At 38.2% G+C, this 19,534-nt stretch overlaps 1 protein-coding gene across 2 annotated transcripts; it reads left to right on the top strand.

The window, feature by feature from the left end:
• The first annotated feature begins 1,597 nt into the window (after positions 1–1,597).
• On the top strand, positions 1,598–19,158 carry LOC124149353. 2 transcript variants are annotated; one of them, XM_046520890.2, is made up of 3 exons: positions 1,598–1,751; positions 4,179–4,455; positions 18,310–19,158. In XM_046520890.2, exons 2-3 carry the CDS (start codon positions 4,192–4,194, stop codon positions 18,904–18,906), a joined length of 861 nt encoding a protein of 286 aa, XP_046376846.2. In that variant the 5' UTR covers positions 1,598–1,751; positions 4,179–4,191; the 3' UTR covers positions 18,907–19,158. The 2 variants fall into 2 exon arrangements, with proteins under 2 accessions (XP_046376846.2, XP_046376849.2); XM_046520893.2 differs by lacking the exon at positions 1,598–1,751 and adding an exon at positions 3,238–3,379.
• Positions 19,159–19,534: the final 376 nt, after the last annotated feature.

Raw genomic sequence — 19,534 nt, 5'->3', positions numbered from 1 at the left:
GGTTAGGCGGTAGAGCACCTAACCATAGTCATATATAATAAATAAATGTATATATAACCCTACAGCTGACAAGTATATATATACAGGTAGGAGGCAATGTCTATACAGTAGAGTAGATATCAGATGTAGTTATACTGGAGTGGAGAAGCCTGTTATGTACACAAAAGGGTAGTAAAGATATTGACCGGCAAAGTCAGTAATATAATTGTTGGTTGTTTTGTTGTTTAACGCCGCACTCAGCAATATTCCAGCTATATGACGGCGGTCTGTAAATGATCGAGTCTGGACCAGACAATCCAGTGATTGAAATCATGAGCAACGATCCACGCAATTGGGATCGATGACATGCATCAACCAAGTCAGCGAGCCTGACCACCCGATCCTGTCAGTCGCCTTTTACGGCAAGCATGGGTTGCTGAAGGCCTATTCTACCCCGGATCTTCACGGGGACAGTAAAGAAAAGGGGAAGCCAGTAATATAAAGAAAAGGAGTCTTTTGATGTTGATGGCTTCTTGTAGTTTTCTGATTTTTTATAGTACCTGTCATAAGCGACTCAAGGGCGGGCAACTCTATCTTATCGCGGTATGTCTACTTTGTGGTGTGATACGTGTTGAATGTGTGACTTGCATCACTTCCTGTTTGGGATCATGCGACCTAGACTTGGTCTAGAGACTTCGTCTAAACATATGGGTTCTTTTCTAATAATTTTTTTATGGAGGTAGGGGAAATTCCACTTCAAAAACATTCAAGAAACTAACATAAAAAAATAAATGTATAGCGTGTAGCCGAGACATACTACAACGAGTTTCAGTATTCGATCAAGCGATGAAATATCGTGCTTAGATTTGCATAAGTAAACAATCGACAGAGGGTGTGGATTACGAGATTTGCCAACAGCGCGATAATATAGAGCCCGCGATAATATTGAGTCATATTCTATCCCCAATCGAATACATAACCAGGCAAATGTATTTTTCGTTAAATTATTTAATACATCAATATAATAATGAGTGATAACAGAAGAATTTCAACACCATGAATTAATAAAGTATCATCTATATACATCCATAGTTTGCAGTTAACAAAGAGAGGTATGGCAATTGTAAACCCATACGATGGGCAAACGAACAGAACTTTTTCCGTTACAGTGACTCAACCAGTTACATGTGGAAGTGGAAGAATCATCCTTTTATACCGCCTTTTATAAGCACATTTCTTCTCGTAATTACGATTTTTTAAACTTTCAAAACTCGTAATTACGACTTTTTAAACTTTCAAAACCCGTAATTACGACTTTTCAAACTTTCAAAACTTGTAATTACGACTTTATTCTCGTAATTACGAGTTTTGAAAAGTCGTAAGTACGACTTTTTTCTCGTTATTACGACTTTATAAAGAGAAAAAACAAAATACCAATATGGTCTTAATGAGCTTTCGCACTATGCTATACTATGGGAGGGTGACCGCTCGTGTTTCACTATGGGAGGGGAACCTTTCAAGGAAAACTATGGGACGATTTAGTACCCATACTCAAACTATTGGAGTGTTAGCAAAATGACTGCATCCATCCAACTGTCATTAAAGTTCCCGCAACTTTGTTATAATTTCGAGTAGGGTCAGATGTGACACGATTTCTTTGAGGTCCGAAGACTGCGCATGCCGAGTTCGTTCGCACGTGCGTTGTGCCCGTCAGGCGGTGTGTTCAGTGAAGCTGTGTCGCGCGCTGTGCGGGCTGCTTGAACGGGGTCTTGGTAAGATTCTTTATTTGCACGTTTATCAAAACGTTTGTATTTTGACAGAATATAATTAACTTATCAACAAGCTAACCATTTGGTTTCGTGCGTTTATATTTATTTTTTTTTTTATAAGTTGTTGCAGGATCACTCCGGCTTTATGGGTTTTTTTGCGTCCCGCTTTGGGTTTTAAACCACGAGCCGAAGATGATCCAGCTACAAATAATGTTTCTCTCCCGACATATTTCAGTATGACATTTTTGAAAGAATTAAAACGAATTCAAAATTGATAGAAAACGGCTGTTCGATTGAGCGGAGGTTAGCTTATTATGTTATGTCATCTACTGGACCTGTGAAGATCCGGGTGGAATAAGTCTTTAGCAACCCATACTTGCCGTAAAAGGCGACTAAAAACATATGCATATCATCGTATACCAATTGCGTGGATCGATGCTCGTGATATCAATCTCTGGATTATTTACAGACCGCCTTCATTTTGCTGGAATATTGCCGAGTGATGTGTTAAACAACAAACAACATGCCTACCAATGACATATTGGTTAGTGGATTGATACATGTAGCGTTTATAGTTAATGAGACCCGTGAAGATGCGAAGTAGAATAGGTCTTCAGCAACCCATGCTTGCCCTATAAAGGCGACTTTGCCTGTCGTAAGAGGCGACTATGCCTGTCGTAAGAGGCGACTATGCCTGTCGTTAGAGGCGACTATGCCTGGCGTAAGAGGCGACTATGCCTGTCGGAAGAGGCGACTCTGCCTGTCGTAAGAGGTCGCCTCGACTAACGAGATCGGGTGGTCAGGCTCGCTGACTTGGTTATTGCATGTCATCGTATCTCAATTGGATAGAACGGTGAAGATCCGGGGTAGAATAGGTCTTCAGCAACCCATGCTTGCCGTAAAAGGCGGCTATGCTTGTCGTAAGAGGCGACTAACAGGATCGGGTGGTCAGGCTCGCTGACTTGGTTGATGCATGTAATCGATCCCAATTGCGTAGATCGATGCTCATAATATTGTCTGGTCCAGACTCGATTATTTACAGACCGCCGTCATATAGCTGGAATATTGCTGAGTGCGGCGTTAAACAACCAACCAACCAACCCAATTGGATCGTTGCTCATGATGTCAATCACTGGATTGTCTGGTCCATACTCGATTATTTACAGACCGCCAAGTGCGGCGTTTCAAAACAACCAAACGGGATGAGGGGGGGGGGGGGGGGGGGGGGGGGGGGGGGAGCGGAGGGAAGGAAGGGGTGGCGGCACGGTGGCGGCACGGTGGCGGCACGCGTGTCCCAGTCGTCTAAGGCGCCGCGATTCGCTGTGCAGATCAATAGAGGCATGCTCAATCTGGCACGTAGGTTTCAGTAGTTTTCCGATTACGTCACACGAGTTCATGGTCAGATCTAAACTTTTAACGAATCAAACTGAGGAATTGTTACATGTGACAAGGAAAGATTAGACAAGACCCCCTTTAAAAAGATACGTTCAGCACAAATAGTATTGCGCGGTTTTGACAAGGACTGATGCAGATCGATTTCACCGTCCAGTCTATGACGAGTATAGGCTGATGTAGAAGTTGTATTTGAAGATGGACTGAACGTGATTTTTAACTGTTTTATGTTTATCATGGTGAGTACAAGGGCCGGTACATGAATGCTGATGGAGACAGTTCGGATTAAGAGTCGATAAACCAATCACTCTGACCAAGCGAGTCGCTAGGTCATGGCTTACCTTGCCTATCACGACACGGAACGACAATAACAGGTGACTGTAGTAGGGCTCAGTTAACCCCAAAACGCAGTTACGACACTTGATATATTCCATGCTTCTGTCACAGGTAGTTTTGGGGGGCACGGGTGGCCCAGTCGTCTAAAGCGCCGCGATTCGCTGTGCAGAGTTGCGTCCCTTGGGCACGCCAGAAACCTATGATTGTTGGTTCGAATCCCGGTTCGCCCCGATTATGTTTCTAAGTTTGTCATTACCGTGCTCGTGGGTTTCACCGAAGTGGTAAACGTCTAAGACCTGTATCACTTCGGGCTTTCCTCCCACTTTAAGCTGTCACGCCGCGATATAACTGGAATACTATTAAAAGCGGCGTTAAACCCAACTCACTCACTCAATCACAGATAGTTTTAGCAAACATCTCAGTGGAACGGTGAAAACTGGCTCTTTTCATAAGAAAATGTTTGAAAACAAGATTAAGCTCATTTGGTTACTGAGTGAGTATGGTTTTACTTGTCCCCTTTTAACAATTATATAGCAATATGACGACGGGGACGCCAGGAATTGGCTTCACGCTTTTATTTGTTCCCTTGTGGAGGTAGTTACTTGTAAGCGTTCTGTCTTAGATAGTATACTCTGCACAAAAAGTACTTTAATTGCGATGTCTTGTGGAAAATGACCCTAAACGATACCTATTCCTTTGCAGCTACAAACCCGCCATGGCGCAACAGAAGATTTTGGTCAAACTAGCCGTGGCACTTTCAGTACTGGGTGTCATCGGTTTTTTCACCAGGATGCCCATTCGTAACCTCACAAGACAAGGGACAGCTACAATGGAACGGTATTTCATCCATGATGGTCCTAAGGTAGCCGACCAGTTAAAACAACAGAGGAATAAGCTGTCGGAGATACTGAACATTGCGAGGCGTGAACTGGCGGTTATGAGCTGTAAAATGATTGAGATGACGACAAAATCTAATCAGGTATGGGTATGCATTCTGGTTAGTGCTTTAGTAGTGTTTCTCCGCGAAGCCTTTTCATGAATGCATTTAATATAAACGACAAAACCCTTTCCATAACCACAAGAAATCTTTGCCAGAAGCAGTCAATTGTACGATTCCGACTCTATCGTGAGCATGTGTTTATCAAGTCTATCAAGTAGTGATGATACCAGGTGTTCGCGAAAAGGTGAGCGTATTCTGCCCCATCGGTCCCGCCTGTACACAAACACATGCAAAGGCAAGTCATTTTTTTCAAATATGGTATAATAATTAACACGTCCCATTTTAATTCTGGAAACCCAAAAGTCCAGAAACTCTACGGTCTTTGCCCAGTCTTGGTTAAAGGTATTTACAAAATTAAAGATGTTGTTTTCATGGGAACATACCAAGGAAGAAAAAATGGGAAAAAAATTGTTCAAAAACTCAATATTTAGACTATGTCGCCCATGGGCAGGCCCATGGGCGAGAATATGTTCCTTTACTTAAAACTCATGTTTTTGTTTCGCAAATACATTTAATGTATTCATTCAAGTATCATGACACAAAATTTAACTCATTTTAACTTAATTCAACGATTTTATGGCGATATTGAAATATTTCGCCCATGGGCGAGAAAAGGGTTTTGCCCATGGGCGAGAATATTTTCCTTTACTCAAAGCAGGTGCTCTTACCATTTTCATGGCACATAATGTAACTCAATTTTACTTAATTCAGCTATTTTATAGAGTTATTGAAATATTTCGCCCATGGGCGAGAAAAGGTTTGGCCTAGGGGCAGGCCGATGGGCGAGAATATTTCCCTTTGCTCAAAACTTGTGTTTTAGTGTCGCATATACATAAAGGTGTTCTTAGAAGTTTCATGTCACATAATTTAACAAATTTTAACTTAATTCAACTATTTTACGGCGTTATTGAAATATTTCGCTCTGGACGAGAAAGTTTGGCCCATGGGCGGAATATTTTCCTTTGCTCAACAGTTTCAGTTTCGCAAAGTATATTGTATCATGTGAAATATACTTTATATTATATCATTACATTACTATTTAAAAAGGGCATTTGGTTGGATGTTTCCTTTATAGAAGTTCTACAAATTTCACCTGTTTTACATATTGTAGCGATCTTTAATGAACCCGGCCTTACCTCTCAAAACGTTTTGACAGTTTATCATACGAATTCATGTGCGTGTACTCCAATTCATTGGAGTTATTTTCCACAACATTAAATTTTAGTTAGTTTTGTATTTCATTTCCCATTTTATGTCCCGTTGATACATTACACTGTGCAATTACGTTACACTAGGTATGCAATATACAGGTACGCGTGCGCGTATTTTAATGAAAAAAAGTATTCGTCTTTTATTGCATAATGTTTGGCTGAATATCTTACATTCTAACGAAATCTCGAAATAATTATTTAATTACATGCGGTGTCGAACTGACCAGTAGGAATTATGTTTCAATGCGATTGAGGAAAACGTGAGTGAACATTGTGACACTAAAGCAACTTTTAACTGCATTGTCACTTTTGGTATGAAAATGGTAATAGTTCAGAAAAAACAACAGCCTTCTTATGATAATTCTCATTAGTACGTTGTATCTAATTACAGTGTCGGCCTTATTTACAGGTGATTCTACAATACCTCCTCTCGGTCAATTACGATCTACCACACCACGCGTGAATAAACAGTTATGCAGGTGTTGATGTGGGCAAATACCTAGCCTGAAAATGTTTATTTTTTTGTGGATACATGATTTACAAATGTTCGTTGATATGTGGATATATTAAGCACAAAGACAAAAAAATGTTTATGAAAGATGAATTAGTGCCTTGATATATTCATCGAGATGTGTATCATCGTTAAATGGGGTCATTCAATAAACGTATGTTTGGAGGAGATATCAAAGGAGCCGCCCAATATACACAGTGTCGTCCGGTGAACTACCACCCCACCCTGTCCATAAGAGTTATGTAATCGGTACACAAATATATTTGATGCGGTGTCAGAATCAGAATCAGTTTATTCTCAGAAACCACAAAAGGTGGTACAAGAGCATATTACAATAAATAATTATGCATATGTACAAAAAGCAGACAAGATGGCAATTAATAACAACGTGATTACCTAGCATTGTTAATACTAATGGACATTTTTACAATAAATCTCGATAATTTGTTTAGATCCTGTGTGTTTGTTGTTGATAAGAGTTTTACAAATTTTATAATATTTGGCCATTCAGTATAATATGGTGAGAGAAATGTTCGCCTCTCTAATTTAAAATAATTACATCTGAATAAGTAGTGAAATTCATCAGCAATAGATGGGGAATTACATAATTTACAAGTTCTATTTTCCTTTGGAATATTTTTCCATCGACCAGTCTCATTATGTAAATTATGATTACAGGTTCGAAATCGTAGTATTGGAATTGCTATTCGTTTTGGCAATAGAAGATATTTATCGAGAACCGGAGTGTCCTTTAATGTTTATAGTATAAGCCTTTAGAACTAGAATTAACGTCACTTCTCCATTTCTGAAAAAAGTGATCTTTAAGTATTTGCTCTACTTCTGACACTAGCCACTTTGTTGTGCAGATTGACGGATTGTTAAATACATAAGATAATCCAATACTGTCTAATATATTCATAACACATCTAACCCAGGGATTTGTTGATGCAATAGTCTTGTTCCCGTTAATTGACAGATATTGATATAACAGCTGTGAAAGTTTATACACACCAGTTTGATATGTTAATTTGTGCCAGAAAGATATCATTCGTTTACAAATTATTTATCTTAATGGTAGCCTACCTAATTCGCCTTATATCATATAACGAGGAATTTCTTAATCCTGTGATAAGTCTGAGGAATTTGAGGTGTATTCTTTCTATAATTTCTAAATTTTCAAAGCCCCAGATTTCTGAACCATAAGTTAATATTGGTAATACCATCGTATCAAAAGCTGATAATACACAGTCCAAAGGTAAATTTAAATTTCTTGATTTTATCAGGCAAAACATTGCTTTCAAAGCATTATCACTGAGGGACTTAAGACTTGATACTAGTTTTCTATTCCTGTGAAGTACAATTCCTAAATACGTATAAGTGTCGACAATATCTAGAGTTTTATCAGAATAGTGAAATTTATGTTTCGAATTTTTCGATGGGCCACCACCGAAAATCACAAATTTTGTTTTATTTATATTTACATGTAATTTCCACTCTTCACAATATTCATTAAAAGTGTCCAAGGCTTTCTGTAAACCTTCTGGTGATTCATCAAATAATACAGCATCATCTGCATACAATAGAATTATGAATTGGATCCATACAATTAAGTCTTTATCTTGATCATAGTTGAGATTAACTCCTCCACACCCAGATGAAAGCAAAAAGATTTCGACGTCATTTATGAAAATTGAGAATAATAGAGGGGATAGGTTTTCTCCCTGTCTGACACCTATATTACAAGGAAAGTAACCTGACATTTTATCATCACACTGTATCAACGATTTAATATTTTTATACTTATTTTGAACTAACGTAAGAAATCTACCTTTGATGCCAATAGTCTGCATTTTCCTCCACAATCCCACTCGCCAAACAGTGTCAAAAGCTTTAGTAAAGTCTATGAAAGCGCAGTATAATTTTTGTTTATTATTTTTTTAAATTTGCATAAGCATATAAATTACAAATATATTGTCAGCAGTTGAGAAAGATTTCCTGAATCCTGCTTAGGCAGGTGTTAGAATATTATTTTTATCTAAGAATTTAGATAAACGGTTGTTTAAATTTCTGGTGAATAGTTTTCCAAAGCAACTAAGGATAGTGATTGGCCTATACGAGTTAGGATCAAGTGGGTCACCTTTTTTCTTGTAAATCGGTTTAATTATACCCAATAACCAAAATTCTGGAAGTATACCCTTTTCAAATATCAGGTTAAATAGTTCAACTAACAAAGGGGTTAATAAATCAATACTATCAATAAAATAATCATTTTCTATAAAATCAATACCGGATGCTTTATTTCTCTTTAGTTCTCTTACTGCTATCATAACTTCATCAGGTGTGATATCTCCATTTAAAGTTTCACAGTCATAATGTGTATCCATAGTACATTCCTTCACTTCCGGGTCTTCTGAAGTTGTCTCATTGAGTGACTTAATAAACTGGTAAAATTCTTCTATTGTCATCTTTTTTATCTCCTTTTAACATTTTCCAAAACTCTTTTGGAGAGTGTTTGTGTTTTTCTCTTAACATTGTACCTAAGTTATCTTTATGTTGTTTTATATGCTTATCCATACATTTCTTATAAGCCTTAGATTCATATTTTAACAGGCGTTTGTTATAAATAGAATTAAATCTTTTCAAGCGGCGTTTTGCTTTGTAAAAACTTTTTCTAGCATTTATACATTCCTTTCCAAACCATGGTTTGTTCATCTTATATTTCTTACCGACACCCTGCCTCCGGGTCCCGAAGGCTATCAGCACGTGCCCGGCCTCTTCAGTTATGTCATTGATCAGATGTGGGTCAGCTTGGCCTTGTCTAGCCACATGTGCTTTCCGAGTGAGAATGTTTACCTTTTCAGCATTTAAATGTTGTAGAAACCTGTTAGTTCTATCTATATTATAACGTTTTGGTCTGGGATGAGTATTGTGTACTGTATTTACTTCGGACTGGATACCTACAGTTTGTTCTTGGAGTACAGTGGTGGCTAAAGAAAAGGACACTGGGCAGTGCACATCTGAATACAGGGGTGAGAAGTCTAAAATGGCTAAGTCAGTAAACAGAGGTAAGCACAAGGGGGAGGCTATAACATAGTCAACTACACTAACATCATTACATGTTATTTTACCTACATTTTTATCCTGTCCGAGTCTACCATTACAGATGAATAACTTAAGATTTTTACATATCTCTATTATTTTATTACCTGAATTATTAACCCTTGCATTATCTTGATTAGCCCTGAACTGTGGTATATTAAGTTTATCTAATAATTTATCAGGCTCAAGTTCATTACCCATATCATTTATATCAATATCAAATTCTTTGAGTACTTGCTTATTGAATATGGTATAATCACATAGCTGTTTATTTCTTGCATTGAAGTCACCCATCAAGATAACATACTCACTCAAAGAGAGAAAATAAAGTAAATTCTTTTCAAATTCATTGAATGTCTCACTTGTAAAGTAATTTGAATTTTCCGGAGGTATATATACTGTTCCTAAAAACATCTTGTTTGGTGTTACATAGTGTCTTTGATATTTTTATCCACGGTACATATTCACATTCGTTTTCTGTTATAACTGATATGTAATTTTCCAAATCACATCTTATTGCTACCCCCAAGCCACCTGAACGTCTAATTGCTCCATTCCTATGCTGAAAGTACAGTTTATAACCTGGTAATTGAAGATCATCTAGAGAATCAGTTTTGGTTTCCTGAAATCCTATGATATTCTTGTTTTTAATCAAATTGGTAAATTCTTGATATTCTAACCGCTTTCTGAGGCCACATACATTTAATGAAAGTAGTCTTAGATGATTGTGGTTACTTGCATCATAAACATTATCATTTTCATCGTCATCGTCATCATCACCATCATCTTCATCAACAATTTCACTGTTTTCATCTATACATTCATTAAAAACATCAACATTATCAGCATCGACAGTCATGCCCTCATTTTCTTGTACATTATCAGCATCAACAGTCATGCCCTCATTTTCTTGTACATTATCAGCATCAACAGTCATGCCCTCATTTTCTTGTACATTATCAGCATCGACAGTCATGCCCTCATTTTCTTGTACATTATCAGCATCGACAGTCATGCCCTCATTTTCTTGTACATTATCAGCATCGACAGTCATGCCCTCAGTTTCTTGTACATTATCAGCATCGACAGTCATGCCCTCATTTTCTCGTACATTATCAGCATCGACAGTCATGCCCTCAGTTTCTTGTACATTATCAGCATCGACAGTCATGCCCTCATTTTCTCGTACATTATCAGCATCGACAGTCATGCCCTCAGTTTCTTGTACATTATCAGCATCGACAGTCATGCCCTCATTTTCTCGTACATTATCAGCATTAACAGTCATGCCCTCATTTTCTTGTACATTATCAGCATCGACAATCATGCCCTCATTTTCTTGTACATTATCAGCATCGACAGTCATGCCCTCATTTTCTTGTACATTATCAGCATCGACAGTCATGCCCTCATTTTCTCGTACATTATCAGCATCAACAGTCATGCCTTCATTTTCTTGTACATTATCAGCATCAGTGCGGAAGGAGTTTGAATTACGTCCGCCACTGGCCACAGAAATCCTCAAAGTATACAATCAACAAGGTCAATGCCGTACTAATTACCTAGTGACGCAGACAGACAGACAGACAGACAGACAGACAATAGTTTATTAACGTCTCACTCCTGTACATACATAAAACAGCTTTATACAACCTGACATAGATAAAATGTACAGAACCATTCAATAGAATTATGAGAGACGAATTATCACAGAATTTATACATAAATGATATAAAGATGATATAGTAAAAAGTTATCCATATAAAAGATGTTTTCTACGATTAAGAATTAAAAAGCAGACTTTGGCAAGTATAAAACACACACTGGAGTCACTGAAAATAAAACAAAGTTTGTCGATATCAGGCATATCTAAAACATTATAAGATTTAGCAATACATTCATTAAAAAGATTTGCCCTGATATCATCATATAATGCGCAGTGAAACAAAACATGGACCTCGTCTTCTACGCTGTCATTACAGTGAAAACATCTTCTATTATTGACAGGTACACCTTCGTATACCTGTATTCGTATTGACAGGTACACCACATCTAAACTTGGCTAGTGTCGATCTATAGTTTCTGGGCATCTTATTTGAAACATAGTATTCTGTCCCATATACTTGTTTGTAAAATCGATACATTCTCAATTTATTAAGCCCATTTCGCCCCTCTTCCTTTCTTAACATATCACTCCAACGGGTAACATATTCATTTTTACACCATTGTTCCACCTGTGTACAAACAGAAAATATATCAATAAAACCTGTAGCGTTTAATAGGTGTCCTAAATCCATATATCTAAACTTCTTTCTTACCCTTCCATTCCAATTTTTACAACCATTTACAGCGTATCTATCAGCCCAGTTAAACACATGTTTGTTTAACCTACTAGACACATTCTTAAGGCGACACCATTGTCTTGCTACACTTTTCCATTGTCTGACAACAGGCGGTATCCATCCCATGTCCCCAACGACTGTCAATAGGGAAAATGGTGAATACAAATTGAAATAGATTTTAATAAAACATTATTGTACTAAATAACTTGCAAAAGCGGTGCCCAAAATTGTTTGACCGTGTTATGTGTGTTGTAAACTGACGAATAGCAAGTAATTGTCATGCTGTACGCATGGTTCCATATACAAATTCAGTTATACAACCGGTATGAAACTGAGAACTGAGATGCCAAGTACAACCTGCATTCACACACGGAAGCAATATACTTGTGTGTATGCCCTCTCCTCTGAAAAATGTATCACTAAAGTATTTGCATTGTAATAAATATAGTAATGATAAAACTTGGTAATTTGGTAGGTCTCCGACAGATATGATTTTCAGTTTTTTTACACCTTTGATTGATACGGATTACGTACCTGTAGTCTAGTCACTGTCTCTAATGTATCTGCTTGTTAGAAATTTCAAATGTCCTGTTATAGCACTGTTCCTAAAATACGGCAGTTTCTTTTATTGGGTATAAATAGTTAATTCGTCTTGTCACGCAGTCATTTTTACTTGATCGAATGATTTCCACAAAAAATAACGACAGAGTTTTGTATTTTATTATATACATGTATTGTTAATTGTAGAAGATGCTTACATCACTGTATCTCAGAACGTAAAACTGATAACATTCAAACATGTAAATAGTACACAGTTAATTGTTACATATAATTTCCTGCATATTCCTTTTTGAACAAAAAGCCTACATGTATACTGATATCGGTGTCCACTGTTAAAAGGGTATTAGTGCAGTCAGCCATGGTAAATGGAGAGACAATAATAAGGTGATTGATTATAGTCTGTTGCAGAATATGCGGTATAAGTGTAGTCATTTATACATATACACATTACACATATACAGATGAAATACACGATATGATACAGTGCAAGAACATATTAAGATACGGTTTCTATTAAAAATAATTATACGATTATGGATATTTTCTTCTCTTTGTTGGCAGCCTGCCACCGGCCTGAATTTTGAGAAAGGTCTCAGCATGGGACTGTTAATTACATCTTAATGATGTCTACAAGCTTACAAACTTGTAGATGTTGGGGCGGTTAGGACCAAACTTTTTCAGCTCAGAGTGTTAGTGGTCCTGGAACCCATAGTGTCAAACAGGTTCTGCACAATACGTCCATCAGATTCAACTGTTCAGCAACAATGTCACTGAATTTCAGAACTCTGGCATGATATAAGAATCAAGGATTTCGAAGGTGAACGAGGGGAAAGGCAGACGCACGTGGATTTACTCTCAGGTTATTATTGTCTGGAGTTCACATTTTGGGGCATTTCATATACTAATTGAACAGAGTTCACCTGCACATGTCCACTTTAGTGATACAGACTGTAACCAAAAATGCAATGAGCCGTAGCTCTTAATCCCTTATAACAACGGTAACAACAACCAGGGTGAGGACACATTAAGGTTAAACCGTGTCCAACAGACAATCTCAGGTGGCTAACGCCATATCTCCCATCAAGTCAGCTCTGTTTATTACGCGCATAATTATATTTTTACATATTGAAATAAAAGGAATTTAAAAAATCATATTTAACAAACCTACACATTACCAAATACAAAACTTTATAACCCTTTCTAGACTTCGTTCCAATTAACCTGGATCATTCAACTCGCTCGCGAAGGTCGTATACGACTTTAAAGTGAATACATCTACAGTGTACAAGTAACATTTAACTGTATCATATATACTCATGATAAGCAATTATTTTCGTTCCTAATTCGAATGAGCACATTCTGAGGCTAAATCTGCAAAAGGACAGATAAAATATTTCTTTGTACAATGCAAACGATACAAACGTAGCGGCTGATAATAGAGACAATGATTTAATAATCTGCAATATATCATTTGTTCTCGTTCAATCTATTGTATATACTGAAGTGATTGTAAAGTTTCAAGGAGTACTAAAATGTTGTGGTATTATGAATGTATTTAGAATATGAATAGCGAAAAAAAGTCACCATATCGGATTCCGCTTGTGCCGAGGCCCATGGTCATAAAACTAATCGGTCCCATAAAAGGAGCAAATAGTTTCGCAGATACTACTTGCTATGGTTCACTCCCAATTGTCAGACGACCTAATCATCAGTCAGACCAGTCAAGTGTGACCAGCGTACCTGCCTGGTTTTACCTCCTAATTACTGAACTGCCCAATACTGTCATACTGTGGGCAGAGTAAGCGGCCTCGTTGAGTGATACAGACTAACCAGATTATGATTGTGTTTGTAAGCTGCGTTTAATCGGTGTCGGGTTGGAGTTGTTTTATTAGGCAAGACTAGGGGTAGTTTTTTCAATGAAACCTTTTAGCCGTTGAGTTTGTTTTGCATTCATTACATTAAATACATTGTTAGGTAGAGTAATAACACGTTATATGGATTAAAAATCTCCCTAATCTGAGTATAATCTCACATGTACCGTACTATATTCCTTTGCGGAGACACTGATCATGAGTATAATTTTTGAGTTGGCATTGTATGCTGTCTGAATGACTTTACACAAATCCCTGCATTCAATGGACCCGTGAAGATCTTCAACAATCCATTCTTGTCGTAAAAGGGCGACAGCGCTTGTCGTAAGAGGCGACTGACGGGATCGGGTGGTCAGGCTCGCTGACTTGGTTGATGCATGTCATCGTATCCCAATTGCGTGGATCGATGCACATGATGTCAATCACTGGATTGTCTGGTCCAGACTTGATTATTTACAGACCGCCGTCATACAGCTGAAATATTGCTAAGTGCGGCGTTATACAACTAACAAACAAACAAAACTTTGAGGAATTCACAACAATCACTATGACGAGGTATGCATATCTTGCAATCAACCTGAATCCAGTTACTGGAATGTCAAACCCGGGCTTGGTTAAAACAAGAATTGCAGTTAGATCCGCTATATGCTGTAGATCTCCTGTAGTCAAGAGATGCAATAGCGAGGCAGAACTATGTCAATTTATGAGGGACAGACAGCTACTCGAACATATATAAACATAGCAGCCAAAGATAAAAATGAAATCATATCATGTACGAAAATAGAAATCATTTCAACACAAAAAGAGAAAGTGTATGAGTACTAAAACTTGCAATAGATATGCGTACCCTACGTACACACATGAGTCCCATTCGACAGTCTACAACACACGAATAACTGACAAACAAGTTTGGGTACCCCTTTTGTTCAGGCAAGTTATTTAGTTCAATAATTTTGTATTAAAATCCTTTTCAATTTGTTTTCACCATTTGTTTATGTTGCTACATCTTATTGCTCATGTTTCCAAGTATTGTAAAACACTTTAATGTTTCTCCTTCTTAATCTAACGTTATAACATTTCAGGTCATTGCCATCATCTAATACACAAGAGATGATACCAAGACATATTTTATTCGGTTTTATGGTCTATGCGGTCTTACAATTGATTTTATTAGTCTTTAAATCTTATGTCTAGTAAATATTTTCACAAACAGGGCTGTTAGCTGATACAAGGAATGTAACATCCAGTAGAGGACTGAATACGACGTACGTTAGTCTGGTAACGACGTTTCTACAATAAATATTTTGATTAAGCCGTTAATACGCCAGTTGTGACAGGGATGATGATATGGTAGCTGTAGCAGACATATTGACAGCCGTTGTTACGCGAGTCACTAGGTTATTAGTACGGCATTGGCCTTGTTGATTGTTACTATTTCTGTGGCCAGTGGCGGACGTAATTCAAACTCCTTCCACACTGACATCGCACCAAATATATTTGTGTACCTATTACATAACTCTTACTGACAGGGTAGGGTGGTAGTTCACGCGAAACGGACGACACTGTGTAAATTGAGCGGCTCCTTTGATATCGCCTCACAACATACTTTTAATGAATGACCCATTAAACGATGATACACATCAGGATCGCGGAGAAAATACAAGATTCGTTCTCGTTGAATATATATATCAAGGCACAAATTCATCTTTCATAAACTTTTTGTGTCTTTGTGCTTAATATATCCACATATCAACGAAAATATGTAATACATGTATCCACTAAAATATACATGTACAGGCTAGGCAAATTGTAATTGACCGACAGCAAGTATTGTAGAATCACCTGTAAATAAGGCCGACACTGTAATTAGACACAACGTACTAATGTGATTATTATCATAATATGAGAATTATCATAAGAAGGCTGTTACGTTTTTCTTAACTATTACCATTTTCATACCAAAAGTGACAATGCAGTTAAAAGTTGCTTTAGTGTCACAATATTCACTCACGTTTTCCTCAATCGCATTGAAACATAATTCCTACTGGTCAGTTCGACACCGCATGTAATTAAATAATTATTTCGAGATTTCGTTAGAATGTAAGATATACAGGCAAACATTATGCAATAAAAGACGAATAGTTTCTTTCCATTAAAATACGCGCACGCGTACCTGTCACGTAATTGCACAGTGTAATGTATCAACGGGACATAAAATGGGAAATGAAATACAAAACTAACTCAACTTTAATGTTGTGGAAAATAACTCCAATGAATTGGAGTACACGCACATGAATTCGTATGATAAACTGTCAAAACGTTTTGAGAGGTAAGGCCGGGTTCATTAAAGATCGCTACAATATGTAAAACAGGTGAAATTTGTAGAACTTCTATAAAGGAAACATCCAACCAAATGCCCTTTTTAAATAGTAATGTAATGATATAATATAAAGTATATTTCACATGATACAATATACTTTGCGAAACTGAAACTGTTGAGCAAAGGGAAATATTCTCGACCATGGGCCTGCCCCTAGGCCAAACCTTTTCTCGCCCATGGGCGAAATATTTCAATAACTCTATAAAATAGCTGAATTAAGTAAAATTGAGTTACATTATGTGCCATGAAAATGGGCGAAATATTTCAATATCGCTATAAACTCGTTGAATTAAGTTAAAATGAGTTAAATTTTGTGTCATGATACTTGAATGAAACATTAAATGTATTTGCGAAACAAAATCATGAGTTTTAAGTAAAGGAACATATTCTCGCCCATGGGCTTACCCATGGGCCACACATAGTCTAAATATTGAGTTTTTGAACAATTTTTTCTTTCTTTTTTTCTTCCTTGGTATGTTCCCATGAAAACAGCATCTTTAATTTTGTAAATACCTTTAACCGAGACTGGGCAAAGACCTTAGAGTTTCTGGACTTTTGGGTTTCCAGAATTAAAATGGGACGTGTTTTATAGGTCAAGATAGGGAACTCCATCAGACATTCACACAAGTAATGTTTGTATTATCTGGTGTTGGTTTGTTGTTAACGCCGCACTCAGCAGTATTCCAGCTATATGACGGCTATGATCGAGTGAGAGTGAGTTACTTCGCAGCATTTCAGTTACATCACGGCGGGTAGACTAACTTTGGGATGAAAACGGGTCGGAGAAGCTTTCTACTGTTTTAACGCCGCAGTCAGCAATATTCCAGCTATATGATGGCGGTCTGTAAATAATCGAGTCTGGACCAGACAATCCACTTATTGACATCATCAGCATCGTTCTACGCAATTGGGACCATGACACGCATCAACCAAGCTCAAACCAACGCGCACATTTCTAGTGCTGACAAAACATAGGGTTACTTGTTGAATGGAATTAAAGTGCATCACGAGATAAGGGCGGTTACGACTGCGTGTAATCCCGGTGTAGCAGGGTCGATTTAATCCTTTAAAGTTTCTAGAGTGATTGGAACCGGGGTCTGAGTTAGGCCTCCTGCACCTGTTTGCCCAGATATGTTTCTAAGATTGTCAGCGCCATGCAGGAGTTTGTGGATTTCACCAAAGTGTTAAACGTCTGAAACACTTCGGGATTCTTTCCAAAATCACGCAAATATAGTAATACTACGGTTAACTACAGTAAACTACGGTTATTGCGAACTCAAAGGGGCCACTAATGTTAGTTCGTTATAACCGTAGTTAGTTAATTATAAACATATAAACAGCATATATACAGCATATGGCCGGAACCCAAACAAAAGTTCGTTATGTCTGTCCGTTCGTTATAAGCGTTTTCGTTATAAACTGTTTCCTGTAACTGAAATGCCGCGTTTAAAGACTAAAAACTCGCTCACTCCGATCCGAAAGGATTCTGGTCCGTATTTAAAGGCGTTCAGGTGTCTTTAGAAGCAAAGGAATGTTATAATTAACGTAACAGGGTCAGTCGTTTAGCCTAGTGGTTAAAGCGTTCGCTCGTCACGCCGAAGACCCGGGATTGATTCTGGACATGGGTACAATGTTTGAAGCCCATATGCTGTGCCCCCCGCCGTGATATGGCTGGAATATTGCTAAAAGCGGAGTAAAACCAAACTCACTCACTCTAATGTTTGTTTGTAGTTTAACGCCGCACTCAGCAATATTCTAGCTACATGACGGCGGTTTGTAAATAATATTCTATCCCGGATCTTCACGGGTCCACTCTAATGTAACAATACCTTAAGCCATGTCTATTTATCCCCAACAGACTTCTGTTGCTGCTTCTGGCGGGTGGTGCAGGCAATCGAGCAAATCCACCGGTGGGCAACATTTGTTTGACAAACCTCTGGCAGAGTACCTTTCACTTTTCTTTCAAAACCAAACCGTTGGAAGTTTTGGGGATGGTCCAGGCGACTACAAGAAACTACTGGACTCCACTCATCGCCTTCGTACTTACGATGCTTTTGATGGAGCCCCCTATGGTCGGGAAACGAGCGGAGGAGTGGTTCGGTTTGCTGATCTGACTGTGCCCCAATACGGACTTCCGCTGTACGACTGGATCATTAGTCTGGAGGTGGCGGAACATATTCCATCTGCATATGAAGACGTCTACATTGACAACATTGTACGGCACGCCAAGAAAGGCGTGGTGTTGAGTTGGGCAGTGCCTGGTCAAGGGGGTCTATCGCACATCAACAACAGGCCTTTGGTGTATGTACAGAATCTTTTTTCAAACAAAGGATTTGAAACCGACATTGTAGGGAGCAATATTCTCCAACAAAAGGCAACTTTACCATGGTTGAAAGCGAACGTGTACGTTTACAAGAGGAGGGCGGATAGTGTACCTGACCCAATAGATGCTTAAATATTTGAGGGCGGTAGGGTAGCCAATTGTTAAAGCGTTCGCTTGTCACGCCTAAGGCAGGGGTTGGATTCGGCACATGGGTACAAGGTGTGAAGCCCATTTCTGGTGTTCTCCGCCGTGATATTGCTGAAATATCGCTAAGAGCGGCGTAAAACCGTACTCACCAGTTGTGAATATTGTAACACGCATGTACCAAATATGCAATCTATTTTTGTCTTAGAACATATGGTCATTAAACTCATTTCAACAGTACTCTGAGATTACGACGTATATGTCCGTGTATGGTCAGTGTATGGTCAAACTCGACCAGATCATGGTATGTGCACCCTTTATCACTGTCATGAACTGAGGAACATGAATCATGTAAGAACACTGTCAGGACCCACTAATACAAAGGAAAGTCATAAGTACAACACATTCGGCGGTCTACACGTTTCCTTGTCATAAAGACATTCCCTCCATCACTACAATTCCACTTGTTATAAAGACAACACTCACTGTTCTACATAATCCCCAGACCGGGTTAGAATAGGTCTTCAGCAACCCATGCTTGCCGTAAAAGGCGACTAACGGGATCGGGTGGTCAGGCTCGCTGACTTGGTTGATGCAGGTCATCGATCCCAATTGC

This window comes from Haliotis rufescens, unplaced genomic scaffold, assembly GCF_023055435.1.
Source record: "Haliotis rufescens isolate VD_foot unplaced genomic scaffold, xgHalRufe1.0.p SCAF_11, whole genome shotgun sequence".
Taxonomy (NCBI): Eukaryota; Metazoa; Mollusca; class Gastropoda; order Lepetellida; family Haliotidae; genus Haliotis; species Haliotis rufescens.
Note: the sequence above shows the minus strand (reverse complement) of the source record. Positions and strands in the feature narration are given on the sequence as shown.

Coding starts and splice junctions, on each gene's coding strand:
- LOC124149353 (XM_046520890.2), top strand. CDS start 4,192: ATGGCGCAACAGAAGATTTTGGTCAAACTAGCCGTGGCACTTTCAGTA. Junction 4,456..18,309: donor TGACGACAAAATCTAATCAG/GTATGGGTATGC, acceptor TATCCCCAACAG/ACTTCTGTTGCTGCTTCTGG.